Here is a 27,427-nt window from a genome sequence, read left to right as displayed (position 1 = left end):
GCCTCACTGTTTTGTCTTTGAACCTCGGCAGGATTTCAATTGATACAAGTCACGCAATTACACATTTTTGCCCTGAGGTTGCGCAATTGCGATATGAATCATAATCATTTGAATGTCCGCCAGCAGACATTTAATTGAATTTAAACACCCTCATGGTCATACAAAATCTGCTTTGCTACGTTGAACCAAGCTAGCAATAATATTCATAGAGTTGAAGAGCGAAACATTGTTAGGAAAACCAAAGTTTGACACCTATTGCTGTAGATTTCTAATTTAGCATCATGATGTTACCAATTTCCATCATCATAAACTGGCCAATTTGATGTCTTTTAAAACACAATTCCACTGGCGTTAAAAAAAACTCTTTATAAAATCTTACACATCAATATTTCATATCTGATAGATTAATAAAGGTGTCAAAAATTTTTGAAGGGAAGAAAAAAAAACAATGGTTTGATCAATGGGGACATTAGGGTTGGGTGTACAGTTTGCACAATAGGTTTGATGAATGTTCCCAACATTTTCTTCATGAATGTCTGCTCAAAGTGGAAAGTGGAGATAGAGGTCTTAGTTTGTCACAGAGGGCACACGGTAAATGGGCTTGCTTCAAACTATACAAATCACTTGGCACACAATTCATAGAGTCCACGACTTGAACTACAGTAAATGCTATATCATCCTCACACTTTGTATTGATTGTAATTTTTCATAGTTCTGCCTCTGCTAATAGTGTCTTTATTTTTTTTTTAGTCGTGTTGATAATCTTTGTGATAGTGCATGTTTATCTTTTTTTATTTTTGCTCAAAAAAAACTTTTTTGAAGCAGGGATTTTATATTGAGTAAGATGGTCAGTCAAGTCTTTTAATTAGCTCACAACGAAGGTAGGGAGGAGTCGTTTTTTTTTCCCCCCACCATTGTTTTATTGACATTTTGTTCCCCATAAATACGGATGAATTATTTCAAACCAAACAACAGCAACAACAACATAATCATTCATTGCAAATTATTTTCAAGAAGAATTATATTTGGGGAGGGGGAAAAAAAATAAAATGTCTGTTTGAGAAGAGGCGCTCGTTTGTTTCGAAAGGTTAATGCACCCAGCGTGGCTTCAAGTGCAAGATCAAGGACCAAAATGTTTGTAAATAGAGAAATGAGACCGATACAACAGAAGAAACTTCAGGTGACTTTGTTCTCATTCTGTTTCAAGTCGTAATCACAGTCGGCCTACCTCTGCGTTTATGTTGTCATTGAAAATGTCAACCATTGAGAAGTTTTCATATTTTTATGACGGTCTGATTTTGCACATTCCAGTCCTTGAGGACAATTTTTAAAAAAGTGAATAAAAGATATTATGCAAGCAGTAGGAATGACTGGGGTTGACATTTACTGAAGATTACATGAAGCAAAATCTTATGGCCATCATTAAATTGACTATATTTATAATGCCATGAATGCTAGCGAGATAGGGCTCTCACCGACTTGACATTTCACAGTCATGTAGCCAAGACCTTTTTGCATCTCAGGTTGTCTGTTCAGACTTTCACAAAGGCTAATTGTGTAGCAATGTCACTTGTTTTTCTATGTTTGTGTACAAAGATTTAACAGCAGCATGGATGGCCCTGTTGTCTTCTAATGCTCAGCAAATCGATAGCTGGAACAACTTCATGCTTGGACAAAATTACTTTCAAATCGGAGAATGTGATCATATATTACATGTTGCTTGTTATTGATAAGCTTGTCATTAATTACAAATAAAAAACAGAACAAACGCAGATTCAACACAATTTTATTCAACACATTCTGATTTTTTGGGTTTCCCAACAAAATACAATTGCATGAAACTAAATGTGCTTTCATTTGAGAAATTTCAGGCAATTTCAGTTTATTTTAGCTACACATACATAAAAAAAAAAAATCACATCATAATATTTAAGAAAAAAAAGGAACTTGTTTGCATTGTGCTACTTTCTAACAATACGCGCTGGTTGCGTTTTATTGGAGTTGATGCACCTTTCTGTCTTTGGTAGAGAGGGCTACACTGAAAAAACGAAACTACTAATAACATCTACAAATAGTCGTCATATTACAAGAAAACAAGATATTTTGTAGTACTAGAAGAAGAGTCTCATTATTTTACCAAGGCAATTATCATCATAATATTCTAACTTGATTATTTTCTTCCATTTCTCCTCTAGCATGACAGATATATTGCCTTTTTTTTTCATTGTGCCCAAATCTTTTTTTTTTTTTTAAATAAACAATTCATGAGCAACTGAAGCCAACTATACATATATCAATTCTAAGAAAAACAAGAACACGCCATTTGTTTCACAGATGGACATTGTTATTTTTAGCAGCTTTAACATCAGCAGGGCTTAAACTCAAGACTTCATGACACAAGCTTGTGGAAATGAAGTATAGAGAGTACTGCATTAGCCTTAACAACCTAAGCACATTTTTTTGGACACATATTCATGCAGACTCACATATTGCGAAACAAGGAGCGCAGATGATACATAGCATACGTAAAGGTTCATCATGAAAGTGTATTTCGAGCAGAGGTTCGAAAAACTTCATCTTTCTTATTCTGTCAATTTCACAGAGATAATGAGCCATTTCCATGTGGTTCTTTGGTCCTTTTTCTTCATTCAGCACACTTCCGGCAGATCTGTCAAGGACAGAGAACACATTGAGTCTATTTATGTAGCATTTGCTTCTGTGATCATGCCCAGCACACGTTGGACCAAGAAGTGGTCGACTCCCCCATATATATCTCAATCTGGAACGTCAATGCGCACATTAACATTTACAAGGAGTCCTGTAGGCTAAACAAATAGTGCAGGTATCATTGATTTGTGTCACAACACATCAGGCGAGATGTAGCTCTCCGTTTTTGTGGCTGGGATGAAAATCATTACATTACACCGACGTGTTGATTAGCTTCTCATTTCTTTTATGTTTGACATTCTGATAAGATTTGAGACTCGCTCCTTGACCATACAGATTGTAGGCATGAAAAATAGAGGTGGACCACAATGACAAAGCAGAGCATGGAACATTAAGGCTGACACGGCTATTAATAGAATCCCCCAAATAGTTTCGTAGGGTATTTTTTGGTCGAACCTGACATGTGTCTGTTTAGTTTTTCAGATCATCAAAATAGGAGTATTGCATGCCACTTGTACTACCTTTTCATTGCTGCTAGATATATTTAAACTTGTGATCTAACACTGCTGGACTTGTTTTTATCTCCACGGTAACCAAACAAACTGTGCTTAACTTGGATTTACAATTCAACCATTTGCTTCATGACAATTTCAGTTGATCAAACGTTTATCGATTAAAAGGTGTCTATCCGCCTCTCCTTTCCAAAAACACTTAAGGGTCACGTGGAGGTTAGTGCTTGTCCTCCTTGTCCCCCTCTACTTAGCAATTGAGTGGCACTTGAATAGCCGGCAGCAGAAAATAGGAATCCCAACTTCTCCTAGCCATTGGCCGGCCCTCTATGTTCATTTGACACCTGTGCACTTGGCTATTTGCGCTAATGTCTCTCCTTCACAATCACTCCCACTGTCCTCTCTCAGTAGTGATAGTCAAATGGCCCAGTTATCACCGACATGGCAGCAGCATCCAATGAGGTGCATATTTTGCCCCTATGTGCAAAGGCATCGTAATGGAGGACACATAAAAGGGTCGGAGCACTTCTCGGTGTGTCGACAAAGGGGAGGGGTGTCAGGAACCGTGGGCTTGTTTATCGCTTCGTGATGAACGCTTGAGGTCATACGATGATTTCACAAACTGCAGATATCAATGTTGTGCAAAGATTCGGCCCTTAAGTTTAAAAGCAATAAATATTCCATGCTAACTGCTGAGCTAACCTACGAGTGACAACTTTTCCTCTCCGTGTGGCTCCTTGTAGATTTTTACAAAGTCAAGCAGTCGGCCATGAAGTGTTTTAAAAAAGAGATTATGCCATCGCATGTCTGAAATAGAATATCCAACAGCAGCCCTTGACCTTTGAACAACCTTGTATGAGGGGATTTTTATCTTCCAACAAGGTATGCATAAATCTCACAGTCCAGCCCATCGTGTCATATTTGACCTCTATAACAGATAACATGGAATGCCCAATATTTTTCTGTGAACTTGGCTTGTACACTTGCGACTCCTCTGCAACTGCCGTTGGCTATTTATGTCAAGGTGGAGCCCGACCATGTTTATGTCCGCATGTCAAATTTCACTTGACTAAAAGCAATCAAGCGTGAACGAGATTTGCGAGATGGCCGCGATTACTCGGGGAGACGTATTGATGTTGAACAAAAGAGCCCTAATTTCCAGGATTAAATGCCATAGAACTGCAGACTAAAGACAAACTCAATACAGCGGCTGCACCATTGGTGCTTTGTAAAGGCTATTGATCCTATGTGGCTGAAGGGCCGTGGTTCTCTTGGACTCTTTTCACACTCGGTGAATTACACATATCATCTTTGGAAAATAAGAAATCAGAGATGTCGAATGCAATTGATAACGAAATAATTGAATTGGTTGCCTTAAATGCAGATCTGATATCAGGCACGGTTGTCTTGCAAGATCATTTTTTATGACAATTGACATGTACGTGATACTAATGGTTCTAGTTGTTATCCACAGCTGCCCAAATTAATTTCCTCGAGCAAGTCTGTTTCTGTGGTCTAAAAGTGAGAATGGTCTTGCAGTGTTGAAAGAAATTTGCAGGCTTTTCCATTTGCGGTGGCCGGCCATCCACTCAGCCATGTCAAGTGATTCTGATTCATCACCGTCCACCAGTGTAGGTTGAAATTTCTCGGCCGCCTCGTCCTCTGCGGCTGAATCACAAGTTGTAAGAAAGAAGATGAGCATTTTTTTTTTATTCCTTTCTGGTACATCTTCTGTAGTTTCGGGCCATTGATCCTCGGCTTTTCGTTCCTTTTTCACGGAATAATTGAAAGAAGTGCTTCAGATTTAATAAAGCTTTAAAGTGAAGCCAGGCAAGAATACTGATTTTCCTGTTTGATGGGCCAAGTTACGAGGCATTTCTACAATGATGACTTGGTCATCGGGAAATAATGAAACTATTCATATATCACATCTGTTCACACCCAAATCATTTGTGCATTTCAATAATAGAAAATAGTGACAAAATGTCTCACAAGCTTTTTTAGGAAAAATAGTCACAGCTACGTAAGCTCGCCGTGACATCAAAATCCGTCATATTTACAGAAGTTGGAAGATACAATGTTGCATTATTTTGACATCCATCCATTTTCTATGGCTTATCCTCTTCAGGGACACAAATGAATCCCAGCCGACATAAATTAAAAACTAAGTCCAATTAAAGACTAGACCAGTCGCTACATGTTATGTAAGCTGTTTTGGTTGGCTTCATGAAGTTACTTGATGAAGTTTGAAAGTAGTTCAAGGCTAAAGATTTTTTTTTTCCACTGCCTTTTTTGTGTCTTAAAAGCTCACTGCAGAGAGCAAAAAAAAAAAACCCCCAACATCTGGCTACTCAACATCTTCAGTTTCAAAAATAATAAACTCCGAATGTGTTAACTGTTAACATCTGTCATAATTCGCTCCCTCAAGCCGTGTCATTTGTCACTTTATTCTGTGAAAATTGCCAAGATGAATCACGGCAAATTCAATACACACTGTTTGTTAGGGGTGTTATCGGATTTAGCCAGTGGTTCATTTTGGGTGTTGATATCAGGATTTACACTAATCTCCAATGTCAGCGAGTTGATTCTCTAATCTGACAACATAATAACTTCATTTCAGTGGCTATTGACATTGAAAGGCTGTGTAGCCTCAGTAGGTCAACACTTCAATTACCAATTAAGTTACTTAGTATTCTGTTTATTGAGAGAACAAATATTTAAATACATATTAGGGATGTAACAAAATGATTTGAATCAAAAATAAGAAATTCCCAATTGACTTCATTCACCTTGCATGATTTTAATTGATAGGATTCATTTTGACATTCTACATGCTAATAATTACTCATTGACATCATTCTGGCTCATTATGTTAATAATAATAATAATTAAAAAAAAGATCATAGTTTATGATGGTGAGCCAGTAGGATTTTAGATTAGCCCTAAAGCATTTGGGATTTGTGATTCACATAATGGGGGCGGATTTGGAATGTTTTCAAGTGCATAATCTGTCCCTTGAGAGGATTCTATTTGTATTAGCATGCTAATTAATAACATGGCCACACAATAAGGCCCAAAAATCTGTGAGAACCAGCGTTTATTGGAAATGTCTTGTTTATCCTTGTTGCCACTTGAATGTCAAATGTCTTTGCGTTCCCACTTCATGCCTTACGTTAGTCACTTAGTGTGAGTGAATTTCAAAGTTTTACCAACTGCCGTTTGAGAATTGGGCTCGATCGCTTGCTTTTGAAATCACTTCACGCCAAAAGTAGAAAGACAGATTTGTTCACACAAACTTTCCAATGTCAAAAATATCCTCAGGGTGGTTTTGCTTCCACTGAAGTGAAGGAAAAAGAAATACAATACAGATTTTTGATTGAAGCGCTGAAGAAAATATTGATATTTATGTTCATATTGTGAAGGAAAGAACAAAAGAGAGCATGAGCGCACTCTTTTGTGAGAGAAACTTTTTTTTTTTTTTATTGATGGTGCTGGTGGAGGATTTTGATTGATTGGCTCAGATTAGGCCCAAAGAGTGAGCATCTTTCAGCAAACACAGATTTGAAGGCCTTACAGTGATGGATGATACTCATCTTCTATCATTACAAGGGCAACCAGGATATCAACTTGCCTGCTTGACAAGATGCAAGATTTTTATGGAAGAAAAATACTTTTGAAAACAAGGTCCCTAAAATCTGTAAAAAATAAAAAAAAGGCCATTTTATAATATAAAAAAAAAAAAAGACTCAGCTCCTACAATTAACGACTCTTAATGGACATGGACGAAAAAAATGATAAATGACACTTCTCATATCTACTACTCAGCTACTAATATCTACAGAAAGACGTCTCATTTTTATTCAGCTCCACGTGCATCTTACTCTGCAGTTTTCCTCATTTAGTGATTATTACTCCCCAAATAGAAATTGAACTTATCTTTTGAACCTGAATATGAAATGCAATGCACAACATGAATGGAAAGAGACTTTTGTGAATACTTTGAATATTAATCGATCAAATCCTCTCCTTCCACGTCCCAATGCACCTGAAATATTCATGAGAATTCCGTCAGGTAGCTCGTCAGCAGCATCTTGGCTTGATAATAAGCTCTGATCAAATCCCCCAAAAATTAGCAACGATTGGTATTTTGAAAGGTGGGGGGGAAGAAATGTCCCATTGGGATTTAAGCCGCCAGGTACAGAGTGATGACGTACGAGGCAGCCGTCACGGGGGGGAAAGTGCTTCTATAAAAGTGATATTATTCATTTTTACAAGGTCAGCATCCATCTCGGCTAACCTGAATGCAGAAAGTCATGCCTCTGCAGTTGCACAGTGGGACAAAATATCAATCAGGATGAGCGACAGCACTGCACTGACAATCTTCACAGCTCATCTCGCCGCTTCTGCGAGCAGGTGATGACTCGTGATGAAAGAGGCCAGAAATTCTCTTTAAGGCTTCTCAAAACACACCTGAACATTGCGTCTTAACTCATCCTCGAGAAATCATTGACATTTTTTGGTTTATATTGCCTTAAGAAGATGATGTGGCACCAACAGTAGTTTTGCAATCCTCTTTTTTTTTTTCTCCCAGCATTGCACACTCTTACTTGGATTGTCTTACTATTTTGTTAGTCCATCCATAGGAAACAAGCAAAAAATAAAAGGAGGGAGGGATATTTACATATGTATGAAGAGTCCTTAACACTATACACTGAATATAAATAAGCCATTTGAAGCCACCATTGGTTAGCTATTTCAAGCAATTAGTACATTCCCACTTACTTTCAATGTATATATAAATAGGCATGAAATCTTCAGAAGACCTAATTAAATTGGACACTTTTCAAGAGGCTACAGCCTCTTGACTACATTCCCAGGAAGAAGAAAAACTCCCATCAATTACCATTTGTGGGTCAAGTCACTGTAATCATCTTGTAAGATCAGCAAGTCTTTCATAAACATGCTAGTGGAGAAATGAGTTATTGTCTGCATCACCAGATGACCTTTAAAGAGATGACCTCTCATTTAGTCTGTCAGACCTTTCATTAAGTGTGTTAGAAGACACGAGTCCCACTGCTATTACGTTTCTCTCTTATGACTGAGGCAAGAAAATGACAACCTGTTAAATTCCTCATTTCTTCTCCAACATGCTCATCACGGATCGGGGATTGTTTGAACGCGTATTGCTGACGTTAGCAGCGCCGCAAAAAGAATTATGTCGAGATCTTTTCCTTTCTAGTAAAAATGCGCGCGTGTCGAAGAATAAGATTAGTGCGGCCGATACGTTCACACGTTGGCACATGACTGTACTTCAAAAGGTCCATTAAATATGGTCATGGCTCTTTTTTTAATTTCCCCTTCCTTACATTGTCCATTTCCTTCCCTTGTCTGCCGTGAAAGGAAGACGCCCGCCCGCCCATGCCCATGCAACCATATATGGAGAACTTCCAAAGTGGAGCCGCTAATCACTGTTACAAAACACGTTTTCATGTGGAATTACTCATTCTTTTTCCCTTGACACTTCCACCTATTAAATATGGATGGGCTTGCTATTGTTGCTGAGACAGCATTTCATTAGTGCCCTAAACCATTGTCTTCATCAATGATTATTGTCCCGTTCATGGCCTTTTAATGCTAATCTTGGTCACTTGAGAGGGACTTTCCAGTGCAAAACAGTAGCCGCAGCGAATATCCAAAAGTATCAAGCACGGCGCTCGCTCGCTAGCAATGCTTTATGCCTGCCATTTCCTGAGTCCGCTGGCCTTTTGTTGTTGTAATCACGATACCATCGAGCGTCATTATGACTTGGAGGCACTTTGCAATTGGCAGCCAGGGATCTGTCACTGTGCCGATTCGTGTTTTTAACCTGCCATATTTTATCGAGGAACCTTTATGGTCCACTTGAGAATTGAGCAGTAAAACCGCCGCACTCTCGAGACTCGCAATAAAATCATCAAAGGAAAGCCAGACAGAACAACAAAACAGAGTTTGTAATGGTTTTCAAAAAAAGAAAAATGTTACCACCGACTGGTCACAAATGAGCGACTGCTGAAAAGGCAATTTATTGCCACATGTATTTTTCAAAGGCTGCCAGTGTTTCCCGGGAGACCGTTTCTTTTTGTTGATAAGAAAATGAATCAAATGTCAGCGTGAAACTTTGCTTTTATGCTAAATGCTCTGTGTTTCTGCATAATACAATGAATATGGGTCAATATTTTTATTGCGGGGTTGTAAAGTTCACGCAAAGAAATCTATTTTTACACTTGGGTTCCCAATGAGTAACGAACAGACACCATCCTAAAAACCTATTAGTCACTTGATGTAACATTCTTGAGTGTTATTAAATAAAAATGTGCAAGAAAATGTCATGTAATCATGACCCACAATCCAAAGTAAAAATGTCATCATAAATAATAAAAAAATTGTGCATTTATTGATTTATCTTTCTTCTTTATTTAGATATCAACCAATACCGCTGTCGACTGCCTTCGGGCTCGTATTGCGACCCTCAAGTGAGCGACCCGGGTAAGCCACGATGAATGTTTTAACCTCTCGTCAAAATGTTGAATGTTTGATCTGTAAATCTGAGCTTGGTGAACAAAACAATGGAAATGCGAGTGTCCTGTATTTGGCTGACAACCAGTCCAGGATGTAGCCTGGCCACTTGCTCAAAGTCAGCTGGCCTGCAGCACGAATGAGGACAATCGCGATAGGAAATGAACGCCTATATCTGCCCACATTCCACTTGGTCACACAACAATCAATTTCTCAAGTTTCCTCTGAAGAAAACATTTGCCAAATGAGTGTCTCTGTTGTTTGTGTGAGAGGGAGGGAACCCGGAATGATGTGTCTGACGACCTTTCATAAAATAGCCACGTTGACACGTGCATAAATTCAGACGAAATGTTTCCCTTCCTCCAAAAAACGCTCTGAAGAAGTGTTTGCAACATCTACTGTCTGCTAGCACAAGATAGGCGTGCCTACGTACCTCACAAGCTGCTGTTGTGGGCACGCAAGGAGGCCGTGCGCGTGAGCATGAAACTCTCCGTACACTGCTGACTGCTTGCGGACGGCGACCTGCGCGGCGAGCGCTGCATACGGCCTCTCCTGTCAAAAAAACTCCCAGCCGACCACGAGCGGTTGTGCTTCCTCAAATATTCCTTGTAGTTCTTGGTGAGCAGTGTGTATAGGAAGGGGTTGATGCAGCTGTTGGAGTACGTCAGACACGTCGTCAGGTAATTGATGTTGCGCTTGGCCGTGGAGGACAGGGGCAGTGACGGACGGTACTGACCCAGGAGTTGCCAGATCCAAAAAGGCAAAAAACATGCCCAAAAGAGGAGCACGATGGTGAAAATCAGGTAGAGAACCTTTGGGGGGGAGATAAACCACAAAGAATATGTCAGCAATTCCCAGCCCTGGCGATGGCTGTTGCATTTTGATAGCGTGCGTGGCTGCAATTTGGCCACTGCCCAAAAGACCAGATTGTAATTGTGAAGCTGAATGCCTCATCACGCTCACTCAGATGTTCTCTTATCATGTGTGCACTTGACACGAGTCCGTTGACAGTGACGTCCGTTGCCAATGTGTTTGTGAGAAAGAGCAAACAGATCAATTCATATTCAATCTCAGTCATGTGATCAAGAAGGGCAGGGGCCCAAAAACAAGGGGGGGGTGTGTGTTTTTATAGCTGCCTGAGTCACCATAGCCTAAATACTGATTCCTAAAACAAAACATTTATCGTAAGAGATATCCACTGACCTTCAGGTTGGGAAGCTTATTGGTGGTTTTGAACGTCACCGTTTGTGAAACCCAGTAAGTCCGAGCCAGTTGGATGTAAAGGTAGCCGATGATCAGTCCGGGGGCGACGATGCTCGTGCAAAAAAGGAAGGTGATGTAAATCTTATAGGACAGGGATGACAAGGTGGGAAGACACATGGCCTTGTTGCCCACCTTCATTAACTGAATGCTTACGATCATGGGTAAGGTGAGGATAAGAGACGCGCCCCAAACCAGTAACGCGATGGCTTTGCGATACTTTTTGGAGCGTTTGACCGTATCCAACGGTCTGAGCACCGCAAAGTAGCGCTCTGTACTCATGATAGTCAGCGTGAAGATACTGGCGTGCATGGTCAGGAAGTCCATGCTGATCAGGATCCGACAACCCACGTCCCCAAAGTACCAGCGCTTCAAGAAGTGCGTACACACCACGAACGGGATGGTGAGAAGATACAGGAGATCTGCCAAAGCCAGGTTGATGATATAAATGTACATGGAAGCGGCGCTCCGCATGGAATGGCACATCACCACCAGGGTGTAGATGTTTCCCAAGACTCCCACGAGAAACATGATGGAGAGAATGGTGCCAATGGTGAAGGTGGCCGCCGGGTCCTCGTGAGCGCTCTGAGGGGGCTCGGTGACATTGGCGCTCCTCTCCACCAGGACTCCGACGGGCTCCATGGACACCGTGGTCATTTCTGAAGAGACTAGAACCCAAATAGGAGGAGTGATTCAAAAAAGCATCCTCCATCGGGTTGAACTCTGGCCAATGAGTAACCTTGGACAATGAGGAAAGCATACGCTCGCTCGCTCTTGAGGCTTCTAAAGCAGCTCTGAAAATAGCTTAGGGCAAGTTGTTGGTAGTATTTTGGTGTGATTGTTTAAATTCATTTACACAAGTCTGCCCTTTTTAACTGTAATCAAATAGCCATGCAAGTTGGTACCTGTGTTGTCTTGTTTGAAAGAAAGCTTCAGCACGTCGCAGCAGTTCCATCAGCCATGCTTTTGTCGGACTTTTTCCTTCCAAACTTGGCTCGTACATCCAAAATTTCACACTCCATAAAAGCAGCGTTTACAAGGTTTCCATGACGTGAAACAAAAAGGTGACTGGAATTTTTTTTGATTCACTTGACTAGCAAATGATCCAGTGATGAAAATCTCTTAATGGTCTTCAAGGTGCCGTTTTAAATCAGTCTCACAACTTCTGTTGCATCTATTCAGCTTTCCAGCAAAGTTGGGATGTGGAAGGAGCAAAGGAAAAGAAAATCCAAGATTTTCAGAAAAATAACATGTTGAATGATCTGAAGATGACAGAGAAACGACGATCGCATTTAAGCTTCCACCCGTCTCGGGGAATCCGCCAGTGTGTGTGATTGTGTGTGTGGGTGGGTGGGTGGGTGAGAGTGAGTGAGGTAGAGAGGCAGTGAGGGAGGGGGGTGAGCAAGTGAGGCTCTATTACTATGAAAAAAAAAAAAGGACGGCAGAGAAGATCTGCCAATGGTGAGGTATGCAGGAAATGCCTTCTCTCTCTAACCCTTGCGCATTTCCACACCGATGTATCACACACTGTGACCCGAGACTCAATGGCAAAGATAAAAATAAATGCAATTGCCCACTCCAAAGACAGTAGACACTTCAACAATGGCATCCATCAACATGTCATATGAATGGAGAGGTGACCAAAGCTAGCAAGCATGACGAGGAATCGCTAGTGATCAGTAATTGATCACTGCTGCTTCAAGTGTGGGTGATGCTGGGTGGCTTCTTGTCACATCTCATTAGCAAGGAAACACATCACGGCTGCAAAGGAAGGAAAAGCAAAGAGCAGAGATTTATATCTCTTAAATTGGAGGTTGGGCAGCACCCAATGCAGGCATGCTAGCCCCGCCCATGATGTGACTGCAGTGAATGGCAAAGTCACACAGAAAATGTCAGTACCTGAATTGTTGAATTGCTTGGTTTCCTTGGAGACAAAAACAGGAGCTTGTAGAGCACTCAATCTTTCAGGAATGCTTTTCTTCTAGCAGGAAGGAACTTATTTCATCTGTTTGTGTTTGTGTAGAGGTTTTCACAGGCAACACTCGAAATATTTTATCTTATTTTTGTCAAAATTCTCCTGAGACCACTTGGGAGTAAAAATCGGAGTCATTGTCACAAGTAGATGAGAAACGTTTGCTCCGGGGGTCCACCCAAAAAAAAAAAAAAGTTTTAAAGCCTGCTAAAAATCTTTCTGAAAAAGTTGAAGATTAATTCATTTTTCCCCACGAGGATGAGTTAAAGATTACTGGAAAAATGAGAAAATAGCCAAAGTCAATTATCTAACGTGGCACATTAGAACTAGGACTAGCACCTAAATTCCTCATTTTCTAATTATGTTGACTTTCCTATGGTGGTTGGCAAATATTTTTGGAGCATGCAAAAAGTATTTGCCAACCGCCCCAAAAAAATATATATATATGTCAGCAAAAGAAGTAGAACTAGTTGTGATTAGTCATCGCAACCAAAGTGCGGTATCGCTACCTTAGAGTGTGGCTAAAAAAAAATGGTTTTGGTTTTTTTTTCCGCTTGTACTCAGTTGATTTAGTGAAATATATTCTAGCGCTTTCAAATGAGTGTACATTTGAGCCGATGGGAAAATGCAATTTGGCAAAACGCTTCCAAGTGCTTGAAAAGAACATTTGCATCATTTTCAAGGGTATGAGCTACACGCGCTTCGCTACGCCATTTGATATCATAAAGAGTGTGCAACATGCATTATGCATCCTCGCTTCAAAGCGGGAAGCCTTGGCAAGGCACAACTGTTGTCTGCTATTTTATTTGTTCTGCTGGAGAGAGAAGGAAGTTTGTCAGCTCAATGGAGGAAAGAGACACTTTGAGATTCATCGTTAAAAATGAATGTGCAGCAAATCAACTTAGAGCAAAGATGAAAAGCTCATAAAACAACCCAAAAATGTGAATCATTCCTCTCAACTGTTTCATTGTGGCCAACAGCTACTGATAGAGACGCAACAGAATTATTTAAAGAAATCTCTCAGGTGGAAGGAAGCCAAAACAAGTCAGTCTGTGAGTGAGTGCAGAAATGAATGTGTGGCATCATTGCAAATGTCACCCAGGATTGAGTCTGCCATTTTGCAGATGATTTCATTTTGCACATTCTGTGAGCGCCACAATTATGTAAATGGTGAAGGGAAGATGTGAATCCAATTAAATCATTAAAAAATGGCTTGAGACTGATCTACTGTGAGCAAAATACATGTCCAGTATGTTTATGGATCAGCGAGTCTAGCCAAACCACAGCAGGCAATGCCCATTTTTTTCATGGTGCTGTCTGGGAACACGCTGTCTGTCCCCTGGTACATTTGTGGTTTTAATGGAATACGTCCTGCAGGAGTCTAACCACGTGCAGTAAATGTGAGTCTGCAGTTGAAGAGTCACACACTACATCATCCCTGCAGCTCAGGTTTCCAACTTCCAAAGTGAAGCGCAATTGATCCTTCATAATATTTGAAAGCAACCCAAAACATTTCTTCTCGATTCAGAAATAAGCTTTATTTGCTCTTTTTGTTCTTTGTAACTTCCTATTGAAGATAACAGCAAACCTCTTTTTTTACCTGCTGTTGTATTCAAACATAAAGAGATGGAAAAAAAAATGGACTTTAGTGTTTTGATGGAAATGTTTCATCCTAAGAGATAAATTATGAACGTGTAAATAAATAATGAACAAACATACTCTTCACCAATATCAGTTTCCTATTAATTATTACAATCGATTTAATTAATAGCGCTGTGTAGAACAGCCAAACTTCAATAAAAAGTAGTATCTCTGACTTTAAGATTAATAATCACAACCCGAGGCTCGATGTCACACTTTAACGACAGACGAGACTCTTAGCTTCTGAAATGTGAGTGATTCTACTCAAGCCACTCACGCTGTCCCAAAGTGCGAGGCACAGAATCAATCCAGGAGGTTGTTTCAACACGCAATTTCATACACATTATTAATAGACAGGAAAAGTCAAGTCTCTCAATCTTCACTTCCTCTTCACGTGTGGCAAGTTGATCGAATCCAAGATTGTCACTCGGGTTATAATTTGCTGCATGATAATAGATAGTCCGAAATAGACTTCACCTTTAATTGGGATTAATTGGGATCATCGCAACGGATAAAACAGCAACAGTAAGTCAAGCGGGTACTCCAAAACAGGAAGCCAAGCAGTTACAATCATCCGAAAGGAGTGCTTGTTACTTTAGCTGTTGAATTAGGTGCTCTTATGCCTTCTAGTATCACTGTACTATTCAGTCCAACAGCTGAGAAGCTCCTTGACAAGTCAAGGCCAAGACAGACTATAATTAGTCAGATGTCAAGTGCCGCAGCAAGGTTTAAGAGGACACTTTCCGAGAACTCAATGAAAAATTGAAGCAGAGATTAGTTATGAGGATTAATTTAGCGGAGAATTAGCAATGTCCCTAGTTTCACTACTAATTGTAATTTCTAGAGCAAATGTTTGATATAATCACTTGAAGATAGCATTCTACAGAAAGCAGAGTCTATTTAAATGTTGTCTCTGGCATTTTGGAGAAAATGAAACAAATAAAAGCAACAACCTCCCCCCAAAATTAAATTGCTATAATAAAGCCTGAAGCACATCAATTAACAAACATTTCCAATTATATTCACACATAAGATTCACTTTTTTTCATTCTTCACTTGCTTGTGTGTGCGTGCGGAAACTTGTAAAGGTTCAAGCTGATGTCGTGAATTTCAAATAGGTAAATCTGTGGCAACATGAGAGGAAGATGGTGGAATTATCCTGAAGGTGAGGCGTCTCCTTTTTTTTTTTTTTTATCATCAAGAGGACATGATTCACTGAAGCACAACATGAAGAGATAGCTGATAATACAAGCAAATGTTTCTATGCTGCTTGAAAGTTTTGGGCTTGACTTGACTTTAATACCATAAGCTGTTTGTCTATTAAGGAAAAGGCAGAGCGGCTCTGCTGAACTTTTGGCTTTGATACAGCGTTGAAGAAAAACTATTCTTTGGCCAGACCAGTTGCTATTTCAGGGGTGATGAAATTCAGTGAGGGGTGAGTCAGGATATGAAATGTTACAAGGCATGAGTGTGTCTATGTGAACAAAAGTAATTCTTTTGCGTTGCTGCTTTCATACAATTGCAGACTCGCAGCAACACCGCAATCATCAAGATCCCCACGTCTTTCTGATTGTTTTGGAATCTCCTGCTGCGATGCCGCGAAGGGACGGAGGAGAAGTTGACAACGCTTGATTTGAGACATCAGCGTCAGCAAACGAGCAAGATATGGGATGCGCTTTGCACAATTGAGCTTCTCTTTGCACAGCGTTTATGGGTGAATTAACGCACAGCGTGTAGCGTGACCCCGCCGTGCTGCTTGCTGTTCCTTCTCCGAGTTGACTAAAAACATGTTGTCTGTCACCCTTGAAAATGGAAAGAATGACCAAATGAGCAATTTGCGCTGTCTAAGTGCCATGCCGTTTTTGGCAAACAGTGGCCATGATCTCATTTCACTCATCACTTTGATCCAAAATCCTTCAGTCAGTCCAACTGCCGGCAGCAATTTCACATTGGCAAGCCACACTCTCACAATTTTCAGAGTGGTCTTTTGGAAATCAAAGGGTGCTCCAAAAAAAAAATATCTTAACCCCACTAAGTGAGCCTTTAACTCATTCAGTGCCAGCCCAGGTAAAAAAAAATAAAAAAAAAATGGAACTTTGACATCAATGGCAGTGAATGAGTTAGTCACACAAAATTGTAATCATTCATTATCTATGTATAATCTTATATGTAGAATTTTTGATTAAAAAAATATATTGATCAATTTTGTATTGTATTATCATATATATTATTATCATGATAGATATTTCTCTAATATGTCTTTTGAGCTTTTGAAGGAAGCAAATGCTGCAGCATTGGAATAAAAAGTACACGGAAGCAAAAAGATAAAAATCCATACTTCATAAAAGAGGGAAAATTGTGCCATTTATGTGGATAATAGTGTCCTTGCTGTGTTGCGACAGCAATTTCCCACACAAATGACTCAATTCTGATGCTTTTGCTTTGAAAAATTATTTTCTGGAAAATGATGTTCTATTGCATTCCCCAGGATCATTCGAGTTAAGTCCAAAATGCAACTCATGGTGGGAACTGTCAAGAAAAATGATTAGGATCCTTGGCTGATTTATTCCATAAGGGACAAAAGAAAACATGGAGAGCTTCTGCAGCATGAGAGTTTTGGAACAAATTACAAGTCTGAGAAACTCCACTGCATTCCAGCAACGTCTGCGTCTTGTTGCTTTAAGCAGCTCCGAAGGAAGATTTTCATCAATACATGTCAACCGTACTTTCCTTGAAGAATCCATTGAATCAAAATTCAAAGCCGAATATACGTCACAAGCTGGACTTTTGAACTTGAAAAAATGATCATGGAGAGAGAATGGTCAACTGGGACTCGTGGATCCTCTTAAGTGCCCCAAAGGTCAACTCGGTGGTTTAGTTATCGGTGAGAGCTCCCAACAGGATTTGTAGCGGTGTGTTCCGCCCTCACGGGTGTCTTGACCTTTTGAGTCACTCGCCTCAGGCCACCTGGAAGCACTTCTTTAGGGCAACGTGGTTGAATTCTGAAATACAACTGTGTTGAAGGATTTCTTCCATTGAGAATTGGGACAGCAGAGAAGTGAAAAGAGTTTATAAAGGACAACGGAAGGACATTTTCAAAACTATTTGTCCTCAATGCAACCACATAAAATGGAGCATGAACCTAAATCTGCTTTCATGGCTTACATCACAAAAGTCTCAAGTGTTTTTTGTCAACTGATAATGGTTAAGTTATGTGTGTTGGCTCTAGTGAAGATTCCTCAAGGCATTTGGAGTTTATGGGACTGGGGAGAGGCTTGTTGACTCCAAGGAAATTTGGAAGTTTGTGACCGAACCTGAGGTAAGTGAAAGATGGATGGACCGTTTTAGGGGATGTGAATATTTATGCAAAAACATTTCCAATTCAATCAGGCAATTCCATCCACAAGTGGTGCTTGATTGAGTTTCTTTTATGCGTGTTGTATGCATGATGTGGGAGTGTCTTTTGTGCGGGTTACCAAAGACGCGCTTTTTGGTGACTTGAATTGAGCTTTCTCGGCTACCGTACACTTCCGCTTTCGCGAGCAGCTAGCTCTTCAGGTTGTTGTCATTTGGGCTATCGCGTGAGTCATGTCAACTTTTTACAAGCGCTCCATTTGCTGTATATATGTACACGCATACATGTAAACAATGACATGAAAGGAGAATATATGTTAGTCGTTACGTCAGTGGAAACTCGCTAGCTCTCGTGAAACAAGAGGTGGAGCGTTAGCTAGCATGCCCACAAGTAGCACTCATTCGGCTGTCAATCAATCGATAATCAAGGAAAGCGTTTGGACTTCAACGTTGTTTTTCCATGTCCAACTTAAAGACTTGGAGGCTCCACGTCGGCTGCTGGTCGTCGATCTGCAGATCTCGAAAGGTAGGAACCTCCCCATTTTCCATGTGGCATTATGCCTCTGGTGACCAGCAAGGTGCACCTTAACGTTTGCCTCCTAATCTTAAATGTGTCATATATGACTTCAAAAAGTATAGTTTTGATCATAGTTGGCACACATGAAAAGTGAAAGTGTACCACTTTGTTCTTCTAAAATTATGACTTGAATCTAAAACAAAAAGAAAGAAGCAATTTGTATTGGTTAGTTAGTTGGTAGTGTTATGTGCTTGAGGAGCCGACGTCATCTTGTCATGGCACACCAGGAAGAAGGTGAGCACATGCAAGCAGCTGACATCTCTCGCAAGACCTAAGTGCCAGGTACTGCACAATATAATCATCACACTCGTCTGGATGTGTTTTTTCATGACATTGATGCAAACCAAGTTGTTAGTCAGAAACATATATTTAACTGACTTGGTTTGCGTCAGTGTCATGGAAAAACTTGTCCAAAAGTGTGTAGTGGTGGTGGCATTGTGCAGTACCTGGTTGCCACTTAGGTTTTGTCCCAGATGTTTGCACGGTTTGCATGTGCTCACCTTCCTTTCCCCTAGTGCCTGCCACGAGAAGTAAGTGAGCTCATCAAGCACTTCATCTGCTTGCATGCATGCAGGGCCTTTTCAAACTGCTTTTCTAGTCAATCCATTGTTCAAGTGGAATGCGAGTCTTTGTGATTGATGAGCAAATTTGCTCCTTTGAAGTCTTTCATGCTTGCTGGTCATTGCATTGGCTGCAAAGTACTGTTTGTAAACCTAAGTGTCCACTACTATGTTTTCAGCCTTAAGGTGAGTGTCACTGCAACAGACACAAGTATTTGCTGCTTCTCTCTCTGTGTGCACATGAGTCAAAGTGATGCAATTGCAGTCACTTTGAGTCATGTGGACAGAGAGAAGCAGTCAAAGACTTGGCTGTGTTCAGTAGCCTTCCAAAACCCCAAGTGCCACTTTGCCCGCCCCCAAACCCTGCCCAAATTCAGCCTGGCCAATCATGGCGTGGCTTAAATTTGCATAACCGCGCCCACTTTCTGACAGCCAATCGGAATGCAGTAAATCTCGCATCCGACCAATCAGATTGCTTCATTTTGAACAAACCACGCCTACTAGAAGTCTAACCAATCGCAAATCACTTCATTTGCATATTCACGCCCACTTTTTGGCCAATTACAGCCTTTCCTTCTCATTGCTCCGCCCATTTCTAGAGCCCTCGGCCAATCATGAAGCAGTATCCCAGTCCTGATCCGCCCCATTTCTCAAAATTTCCCCAGAAAAAAAATCCGTAAAAAAAATTTGGGGTGGGGGGGGGGGAAAAAAATAAAAATAATTTTGTTGGAAAGAAAATATTTTTAGTTTTGTGATGTTTGAAAATGAAGAGTTGAAAGTTTGTTATTTGTAATAAAGCTTTATTTCTTTTGCAGAGTAAACATTCCATCACAACAAAGTAACAAGTTGGGTTGCAGACAGGCAAAGTGGTCGGCCAGCGGGACGAGTGGCGAAGCGGTCGGCCAGCGGGACGAGTGGCAAAGTGGTCGGCCAGCGGGACGAGTGGCGAAGTGGTTAGCCAGAGGGATGAGTGTTACTCCGTGCCTGGACCAAAGACAAAAAAAGAGCTTGGTAAGTAATGGGTTAAGTCAACGTTTGGTGCAGAAAATGTTTTGGCATGTAACATACCAGTGCAGAAGCAAAGTTGTTCATGGCAGCAGGTATTGTGCGCTGCATGACCAGGAAGCAGATTTTCTTCCTTGCTGCCTGTCAGAAAATAGAGGAACATAATTATTGGAATAAAAAGATTGTGCTATGAAGAGCGTTTAAACTGCCTTACATCTTTAGTTGCAACAAGACCAAAGTGTTGCTGGTCTGCGGCTTTGCTCTGGTCCTCAACTTCCGCTGCAAGCAGGTATTCAATGTTGCTCCACTCTGGACACAAAAACTGATTCGAATTTTGAAACATGTTGGTTAAATTGTCATTTACTTAGCTTCTCTTACCAGCAGAGGGCTCTTCAGGCAGCACAGACCCAGGTGAACGAGCTCAGAGGCTGAAGACGCTGGCAGGCTGCACTTTCTGGACCAGGATTTGACACCTCTTCCTGGAAAGAAAAAGAATCGTTGACACAACGACTGTTTAAGTTCACTGCTTTTACTTTTAACTGTAGACTGGAAGCAGCTGGTCACTGGTGCACAGGGGGAGTTCCTGAAATGTTGTCAAGACTCTCCAGGGTGGACACCTGCACACAACACAAACGAGAGACCATCAAGCTGCAAATATTTGAGCCTTAACTCTGGAAATGTAGGCAGCCTTGGATGTCCTCGGTATGGTTTTGGGGGGGATTGTTCCTTTGGCCAGCACGTGGCAGATTTTCTAACTGCATCCTTACTGGAAACTGCTCTGCAGGAAGAGGGAGGCATAAAAAAAGGCAGGTAAGTGCTTTTAAACAATGCCAAGTTTGTAGTAAGTTGTCAGCACGTCAGACAAGTTTATAATGGCACAGGTTCAAAACCTTATAGAGCCATGCTGCAGAAACTAGGTCCTTTAGCACCACCTGGTGGACAAAAGGAGAAAGAACAACTTGAAATGTTTGACACGTGTCAAACATTTGGATGCGTGCGTGCGTGTTTCACCAGTGAGGAATGGAGGGCAGAGCAGGACGGACGGCTAGACGGACGTCTCTCCAACCACAGCTTGCTGCTCTTAAAGACACGGTAACGTTACAACCATTCTGCTTTTACATTTTCAGCAAATTGGGTTGAGCAAGAGTAGGCCTACCTCCAAGTGTCTCATGAAGCCATGCGAGGACGGCCATCTTGGACCCTGCAGACAAAAGAAAAAGAACAAATGTTTGCTTTAGTCAATTTGACAAGATGCCATGCTAATAAAAATCTTTTTGCCATTTTGCAGTCAATCTGTTCCAGATGCAGGCCTGTGGACAGAAATAAGACAATTAGAGCAGTCGATTGACTTGATAACTCACAGAAAGTCAGTCGGCCATGCCGGGCTCGCTTTGAAGATTTGCACCTGCAGACAAAGCAGAAAATTAACACGAATGCATCAAAATGTTTAAGTCATTCATTCTCTGGTGGATTTATGCAAACGCTGCTATGTCGACTTACCTTCGGCCAAACGGCGCTGTCGTCCAGACGTTGCTAAATGTTTGTGCAAAAATGGTGTTAGTCGTCTTTTCACACGGTGCGTGCTTGAGTTTTCAAAATGGAGATGTACTTACCCACCGTTAAATGCGCCAAATGAATGCGTTCGGGTGGTCGTCGAAGACGCTAACTGCTAACGCTAGCTTCTGCAAACTTTTTGGCTTGCATGCTTGCAAGATGGAAGCACGCACGCCCAAAGTGCAAGTTGACGCTGAAAGAGAGCAAAAGCAGTTAGTTTGAAAAGGTTAACAAACGTTGAACACCCACCTTGTCACTTTTCAACGCGGTTGTGCAGCAGGTGGACCAGAGCAGCGTGGCACGCGCTCGCTGTCAGAGGAGAGAGAACGAGCGTCGAGTTTCGAACCCGAGTCTGCTGAACACCAACCCAAGTCTAAATCATTCAGCCATTTTGCCGTTGAAAACTTCAGTTTTATTTTGTACTCATAGTATGTTTCACTAAATGGATAAAATTACTAAATCGCCAACTATTAGAATATTCAATGGTGTAGTAGGTTAAGCTTTTGCCTTATGTTCGGGAGAACCGAGTTCGAGTCTCATGCTATTCAAACTTTATCTCAAAGTTCGAACCATGGTCTCCCGAATACCGGGTAAAGTTAAAAAGCACTTTGCCATTTTGGCAGCGAAACTCGAGCTATTTTTTGGAAAGTGTACTTTAAAAAGTCAACTTGCTCTGAAAAAGGGTAATCTACCAGTGTTTGACAGATCATTCAATGATGTAGTGGTTAAAGCTTTTGCCTTACGCGCAGGAGAACAGAGAATTTCGGCCTTTTCATTACGTAGTGTATAGTACATAGAGGACGTCTGGTCGAAAAGGAAAAACGATCATGTTCATTTTACGCTGGGTTACATACGAGTGAATGGGGACACTGCCATCTTGCGGTAGCTTATACCCTTTCTTAAATTTAATTGTGTTGTTTTTCAGCACGCATGTTCGAGTTGTTTCCCAAAGTTGAAGCAAGTTGTCTTTAAACTTCATTGCACAATTCTCATATCAACTTCTCTGGTGTCATATTTTTGATTTTCTACACCCAGCAACAAGAATCAGCTTCGTGGTGAACTGAGTGAAATATAGATCGGTCAGGTTTCAAGATGGAGAAATCATACAGCACAAGACAGAAATGTAAAAGCTAGTATATTTAATTAGCAAATGTCAATGCAGATTTTGTTCATGTTTTACAATCAAAGTGAATTATCACTTTTGAGCGGCATCCCTTCAATGTTCAGTGATGGAGGAAGAATACAGTACAAATAGACAATCTGGTGAACATAAGTGAAATGTTACGATGAAAATGCTGTCATGGACCTCGTGGGAAGTTGGAACATATACTTTAGAAAATAGGATTTCTCTTCATTATAAGAATTCATAAAGATAGTGTCACGGAAGACAACTCTCTATTTTTCTTTAGATAGAATGTGTGTACACAGCAGAGAGCAGATTACAAGTACAGTAATTTGACATTACGTGGAATTGAAACAAAAAAGTTTTCACAATTTTGTTATGACGGAAAGTCATTTGAAACCCGATTCCTGTAGTTTCCGGCACACTTAACTCAATATTGTGTAAGGAAAATATGAACACTTTAGGGCATAAATCAGATTTTTTTTCTTTTTTAATTTTCAGGATTTATTCCAAATATGTTTGTAGTAGCATCATTTTTTTTTTTCATTATCGACTCCGCTATGTGTTAACAAAAACAAAGCCATAATACATGGCTAGAAAAGTATACCATGGCTATACCAAAACTTGTATAACCGCAAAATAAAAAAAGTATTGCACAATGTATAAAACAAAAAACAAAAAAGCTTTGGGCAAACATGACTTGTCTTCATTCTGCACAATGGTATGTAATTAATATTCAGTCTTGAATTGAGTGAAGGATGCAATGAACTCAGCTGTCTCGGGTGCTCTTTGTAAGCCTGCTTGGAGAATGCACACACATACGCACACAGAAACATTGCCCAGAATCATCATGCCAAGATTTTGCGGGTTCTCTCTCGCTCCACTCAGAGGCACTCCCTAGAACTAGCTTAGGTGGTGTGAGTCGACAAAAATGTGATTTAAAAAATAGCCATTCGCTGTAAAGTCATCGGAGGACATCTTCATAGGGACTGATGTCCAAAACACCTCCTTGCTTTTGTGTTTCAGTCCCTCGCGTTTTGTTCAAGGGTGGACGTCCATGTCGCCTTGACTATTTCTCTGTCCTCTCCAACCAAAGCTCTTTCAGCAGAGTCATTTAAGAGAAGTGCAGCAGAGGGACCTCTCGTCCCTTGTGGATAATGGGAGGGGTAGAAATAAAAATAAAAAAAATAAAGGAAAGACAACTAGGCCGCGTAATGGTGGCTCATTTCAAAAGGTCATATTTTGTCATCTGTCATTTCCAGGAACTGGGCATAGACGTCTCTGGAACACTCCCCTTTCTGGTTGTACAGGAACTTGTAGTAGCTGCCATCAGCACAAATAGCTGCCAGACACAATGAAAGAAGGCCTAAATAACTGGTGCAGCGAGCGTTGTGGGAAGTTTGGAGAAGATTTCTTTGGTGTCAACTTTCATTGTTTTTGACGAGCAAAGCGTTCTCACCTATGACAGCGTTGGGCTCTGTTCCGAAGGCACACAAACACGGGGAGCTTGACGGCAACTGGAACTTGGAAAAGCTCCACATGGAGCTGAAGTACTTGGGAAGAAAGCTGGCTGAGGCCAAGCTGGAGAGAGAATTGTTTGAAATGCGGGAAAACAAATCATCGGATTGAACGTCGCACGTCGACAAACCTCGATTGCCTATTTCTCTTTGCGTCTTCGGCCGCAAAGATGTGCACTGTGCCGTGGTCACTGGATACACAAATGAGAGATGCGTCCTGGTTGAAATTGATGCTAGAGAAAGGGACGTACGGAAGAGGGACTTCAAAATAGCATTTATTAGCTCACATTTCATGAAGCTCACGTGTGTCTCACCAGTAAATGTTAGCCGCCTGAGAGCCTCGTCTCAGCTCTTGTATGAGCTGACCTGCCGACGTGTCAAAAATTCTGATAAGTGTCCCCTGTTGACAAACAACGTGCAATTGGGTCATGTTTCAACTGGTAACAATCAAATAAAAAAAAATTAAAAAACACAACTTTCGGCCTACTTTCTCTGATGCGGTTGCTATTCTGGTGCCCTGTAAATTGAGGGCGATGCAGCACAGCGCCCCCTCGTGGGCGGGGATGTCCACTGGCGGTTTCTCTGTGTTTGCCAGGTCCACAATCTGAACATGGCCCGAGTGAGTGCCAGGAAACGCCAGAAGGGAGTTGTTGCTGTTGGGACACAGCACGCAGAGACCTGAAGAAAGATAGAAAAGAATGATTGCTCTGTGATTGACACAATTGAAACGCGCCACTGAAAATAAAGCCACCTTTGGGGTTGTAGCAGGTATCAAACACGTGCAGCTGGTGGGGGTTATGGGTAAAGGTGAACACTTTGATCATGGAGTCCAGGACCACCACAATTCTGACGGCAAAACAGTTCAAGTTTCCTTAAATGAGCGCTTGTTCATCGGGGACGGGCTGGGGCGGGGCTACCTGTCACGTCGAAGCTTGACTGCTTTCACCTCTGTGGAGAACTCAATCTCAATGACTGTCTTCTTCTTCAGGTCATCCCAGATCATTACTAGAGCAAAATCAAGGTTGAGCAATTTCTTTTTCATTTGGATCCAACACAAAGATCTGTGTTGAGGCAGACTAATGCTACCTTTATTGGTCGGGTACTTGGGTTTCTTTCCTCCGCCCACAAGAGCCAAATAGTTGCACCGGAAAAGCATCTCCACATGGCCGACCCCGCCCTCCAAGAACTCTAAAACACAAAATGTATTGAGATCAGAATCAAGCGCTCTCTGATTTGGCTTCTGATCCACTTCTGGTGATTCCTTTGCCTTTGGCTCAGACAACAGAGAAGAAGAATGACATGACACACAAGCCTCTGTTCTCAGTTTGAAAAAAAGGAAAACAACTCTGGAAAGGCTCAAGCTGCTGAGTAAATATATTTAGCCTATCCTGAGGGGAAGGTTACTCTTCTTTTATCCCCAAGAAAAACAATTTAAAATCATGGATGTGGCAAGCCTGGTTATAAATATCTTTCAAGCTATGACTGAGATTCATAACAATATTAGTAGAAAATAAAACCATTTGATCTTTCATGGATATTTTGTGTGATCCTACTAAAAAACTTTTTCCAGTCTAATGTGCACTTGCATCGTACTTGCTTTACAAGGGTAATGAAAAACACTTTAAACCTTCCATTTTTGCTTACTCACCACACTACAAATTGATGAGAGATGGTCTGCTCTAGAAATTTTGAAAATGAAATGTTTTCAGACATTTTTACCCTGTTTCTCCTTTTCCTTCAGGGGATCTGTGTTGTACACTCGAAATCCATTTTCCATCCCACAGGCAAAGCACCCTGCAGAGGCACATAGAAATGGGGTCAGGAGTCAAAGGGAACATTAACAGTTGTCATCACAGAAGACATTGCGCACACTACCAACAACATGCACTGACATTAATATTGAAGCATCACCACGTATCATTTCATCTATTTCAATAGATGACCGTAATTAAGGCAGCAAAGACGTAATATAGATTAGACTACGATATACGATAGGTGTGTGAAACATTGACTTGCCAATGCCGTTGTCATGATCATGAATATTAAGAACATTTCAGTCTTTTCAAATGTGATGATAATCATGGAACGCGTTAGAACGAATCGGTCCATAAAGTGTTGCTGGTTGGATATCACTCATTTAGGTGTCGATTCGTCTACATTGTATTGAAGTACCTCGACATGTAGTTTTTGATGTTACACGCACGCAGGGCTGTCAAACGTAAGCACGAAAACAACGTAATCGGTGGCTAGCGGAGGCTAGCAGTGGCTAACAACAACAAAACGGTAGGTGTTTTGCGTTCAAACTTCCGTAAGTGACAATGGCAACTGTCGTGATAGTCGATAGTTCCGAGTGAAAAAAAATCGGTTACGGTCATTTATATGAATTGTCCATTCTTTTCAGAGGAGACAGTCTCGTTAGCGGTGTTAGCTTAGCATCTGCGGCGCTGTTCGTGTTCATTTTGGTGAGAGAGGGAAAGAAAAACATGACAGCGTCACTTCTCACCGTGGTCCTGGTTGAATCCAGCGTAAAGGAGTCCGTTCCCTTGCGGGTTAGACAGCAGTGAATTCATCGTTTTACGCGAGCGAGCAAGTGGATTGCAAATAATGGCATCAGTAATCAAACAACTGCTGCTGCTGCTGCTCCGATAGCTAGCGAGCTAGCGAGCTAGCGAGCGAGCGTCATCATCATTCCTCCCTCCAGAGTTGGCTGCCTGCATGGAGAAAGAAGGAAGGAAGGAAGGACGCTAGTTCCTGTTTAGCCCAAACATGACTAATACTCCAAGTCGCTCGGTGTACTTAATGTCCTCCGTTACATTTTTGTCCTATTCTAAAACATGAGCAAATTGTAAAAAAATAATAAACAAATTCAACAGTGCGCGGAACTGCTGGTTTCCACATTCCCGAGAATGAATAAAGTTAAATAAACTGTAGCTCCGACTAAAACCGCTTGGGAAGAAGAGTGTGTTAGCGAATAAAAAGAGAACGGTGCCACTTTTGTGTTATGTTGACTGGTTGGGGAAATTAGACAGGAGTATCTTTGAACAATAAAGAAAAGTGCCGTCATGTTGCAATCGAAATAAGAGTGAATTTGAAATTAGTCCAAAATAAAAAAAAAATCCAAAAATTCAGATTA

At 41.1% G+C, this 27,427-nt stretch overlaps 3 protein-coding genes across 5 annotated transcripts; 1 reads left to right on the top strand and 2 right to left on the bottom strand.

Moving 5' to 3' along the window:
• Positions 1-1,822: 1,822 nt before the first annotated feature.
• On the bottom strand, positions 1,823-12,299 carry uts2r1 (urotensin 2 receptor 1). The gene is made up of 4 exons (XM_085903821.1): positions 11,897-12,299; positions 10,935-11,659; positions 10,165-10,543; positions 1,823-2,668 (listed from the first exon to the last, which is right to left on the bottom strand). Exons 2-3 carry the CDS (start codon positions 11,646-11,648, stop codon positions 10,166-10,168), a joined length of 1,092 nt encoding a protein of 363 aa, XP_085759947.1. The 5' UTR covers positions 11,649-11,659; positions 11,897-12,299; the 3' UTR covers positions 1,823-2,668; position 10,165.
• Positions 12,300-18,132: 5,833 nt separating this feature from the next.
• On the top strand, positions 18,133-24,698 carry LOC147039123 (uncharacterized). The gene is made up of 7 exons (XM_085903002.1): positions 18,133-18,185; positions 18,434-18,484; positions 19,911-20,106; positions 20,323-20,389; positions 20,482-20,511; positions 20,646-20,910; positions 21,115-24,698. Exons 3-7 carry the CDS (start codon positions 20,062-20,064, stop codon positions 21,194-21,196), a joined length of 489 nt encoding a protein of 162 aa, XP_085759128.1. The 5' UTR covers positions 18,133-18,185; positions 18,434-18,484; positions 19,911-20,061; the 3' UTR covers positions 21,197-24,698.
• wdr45b (WD repeat domain 45B) lies at positions 22,779-27,261 on the bottom strand. Of its 3 annotated transcripts, none has more exons than XM_085902995.1 (10): positions 26,798-27,261; positions 26,014-26,088; positions 25,381-25,482; positions 25,212-25,299; positions 25,046-25,140; positions 24,782-24,972; positions 24,609-24,694; positions 24,426-24,527; positions 24,237-24,358; positions 22,779-24,119 (listed from the first exon to the last, which is right to left on the bottom strand). In XM_085902995.1, the coding sequence occupies exons 1-10, from the start codon at positions 26,862-26,864 to the stop codon at positions 24,013-24,015; spliced, it is 1,035 nt and encodes a 344-aa protein (XP_085759121.1). In that variant the 5' UTR covers positions 26,865-27,261; the 3' UTR covers positions 22,779-24,012. The 3 variants fall into 3 exon arrangements, with proteins under 3 accessions (XP_085759121.1, XP_085759122.1, XP_085759123.1); XM_085902996.1 differs by lacking the exon at positions 26,798-27,261 and adding an exon at positions 26,467-26,607; XM_085902997.1 differs by lacking the exon at positions 26,798-27,261 and having other exon boundaries at positions 25,943-26,083.
• Positions 27,262-27,427: the final 166 nt, after the last annotated feature.

The sequence above is a fragment of the Syngnathus leptorhynchus genome, chromosome 22 (genome assembly GCF_054491065.1).
Source record: "Syngnathus leptorhynchus isolate UIUO chromosome 22, UIUO_Slep, whole genome shotgun sequence".
NCBI lineage: Eukaryota > Metazoa > Chordata > Actinopteri > Syngnathiformes > Syngnathidae > Syngnathus > Syngnathus leptorhynchus.
This window is presented reverse-complemented; position numbering and strand designations above follow the sequence as displayed.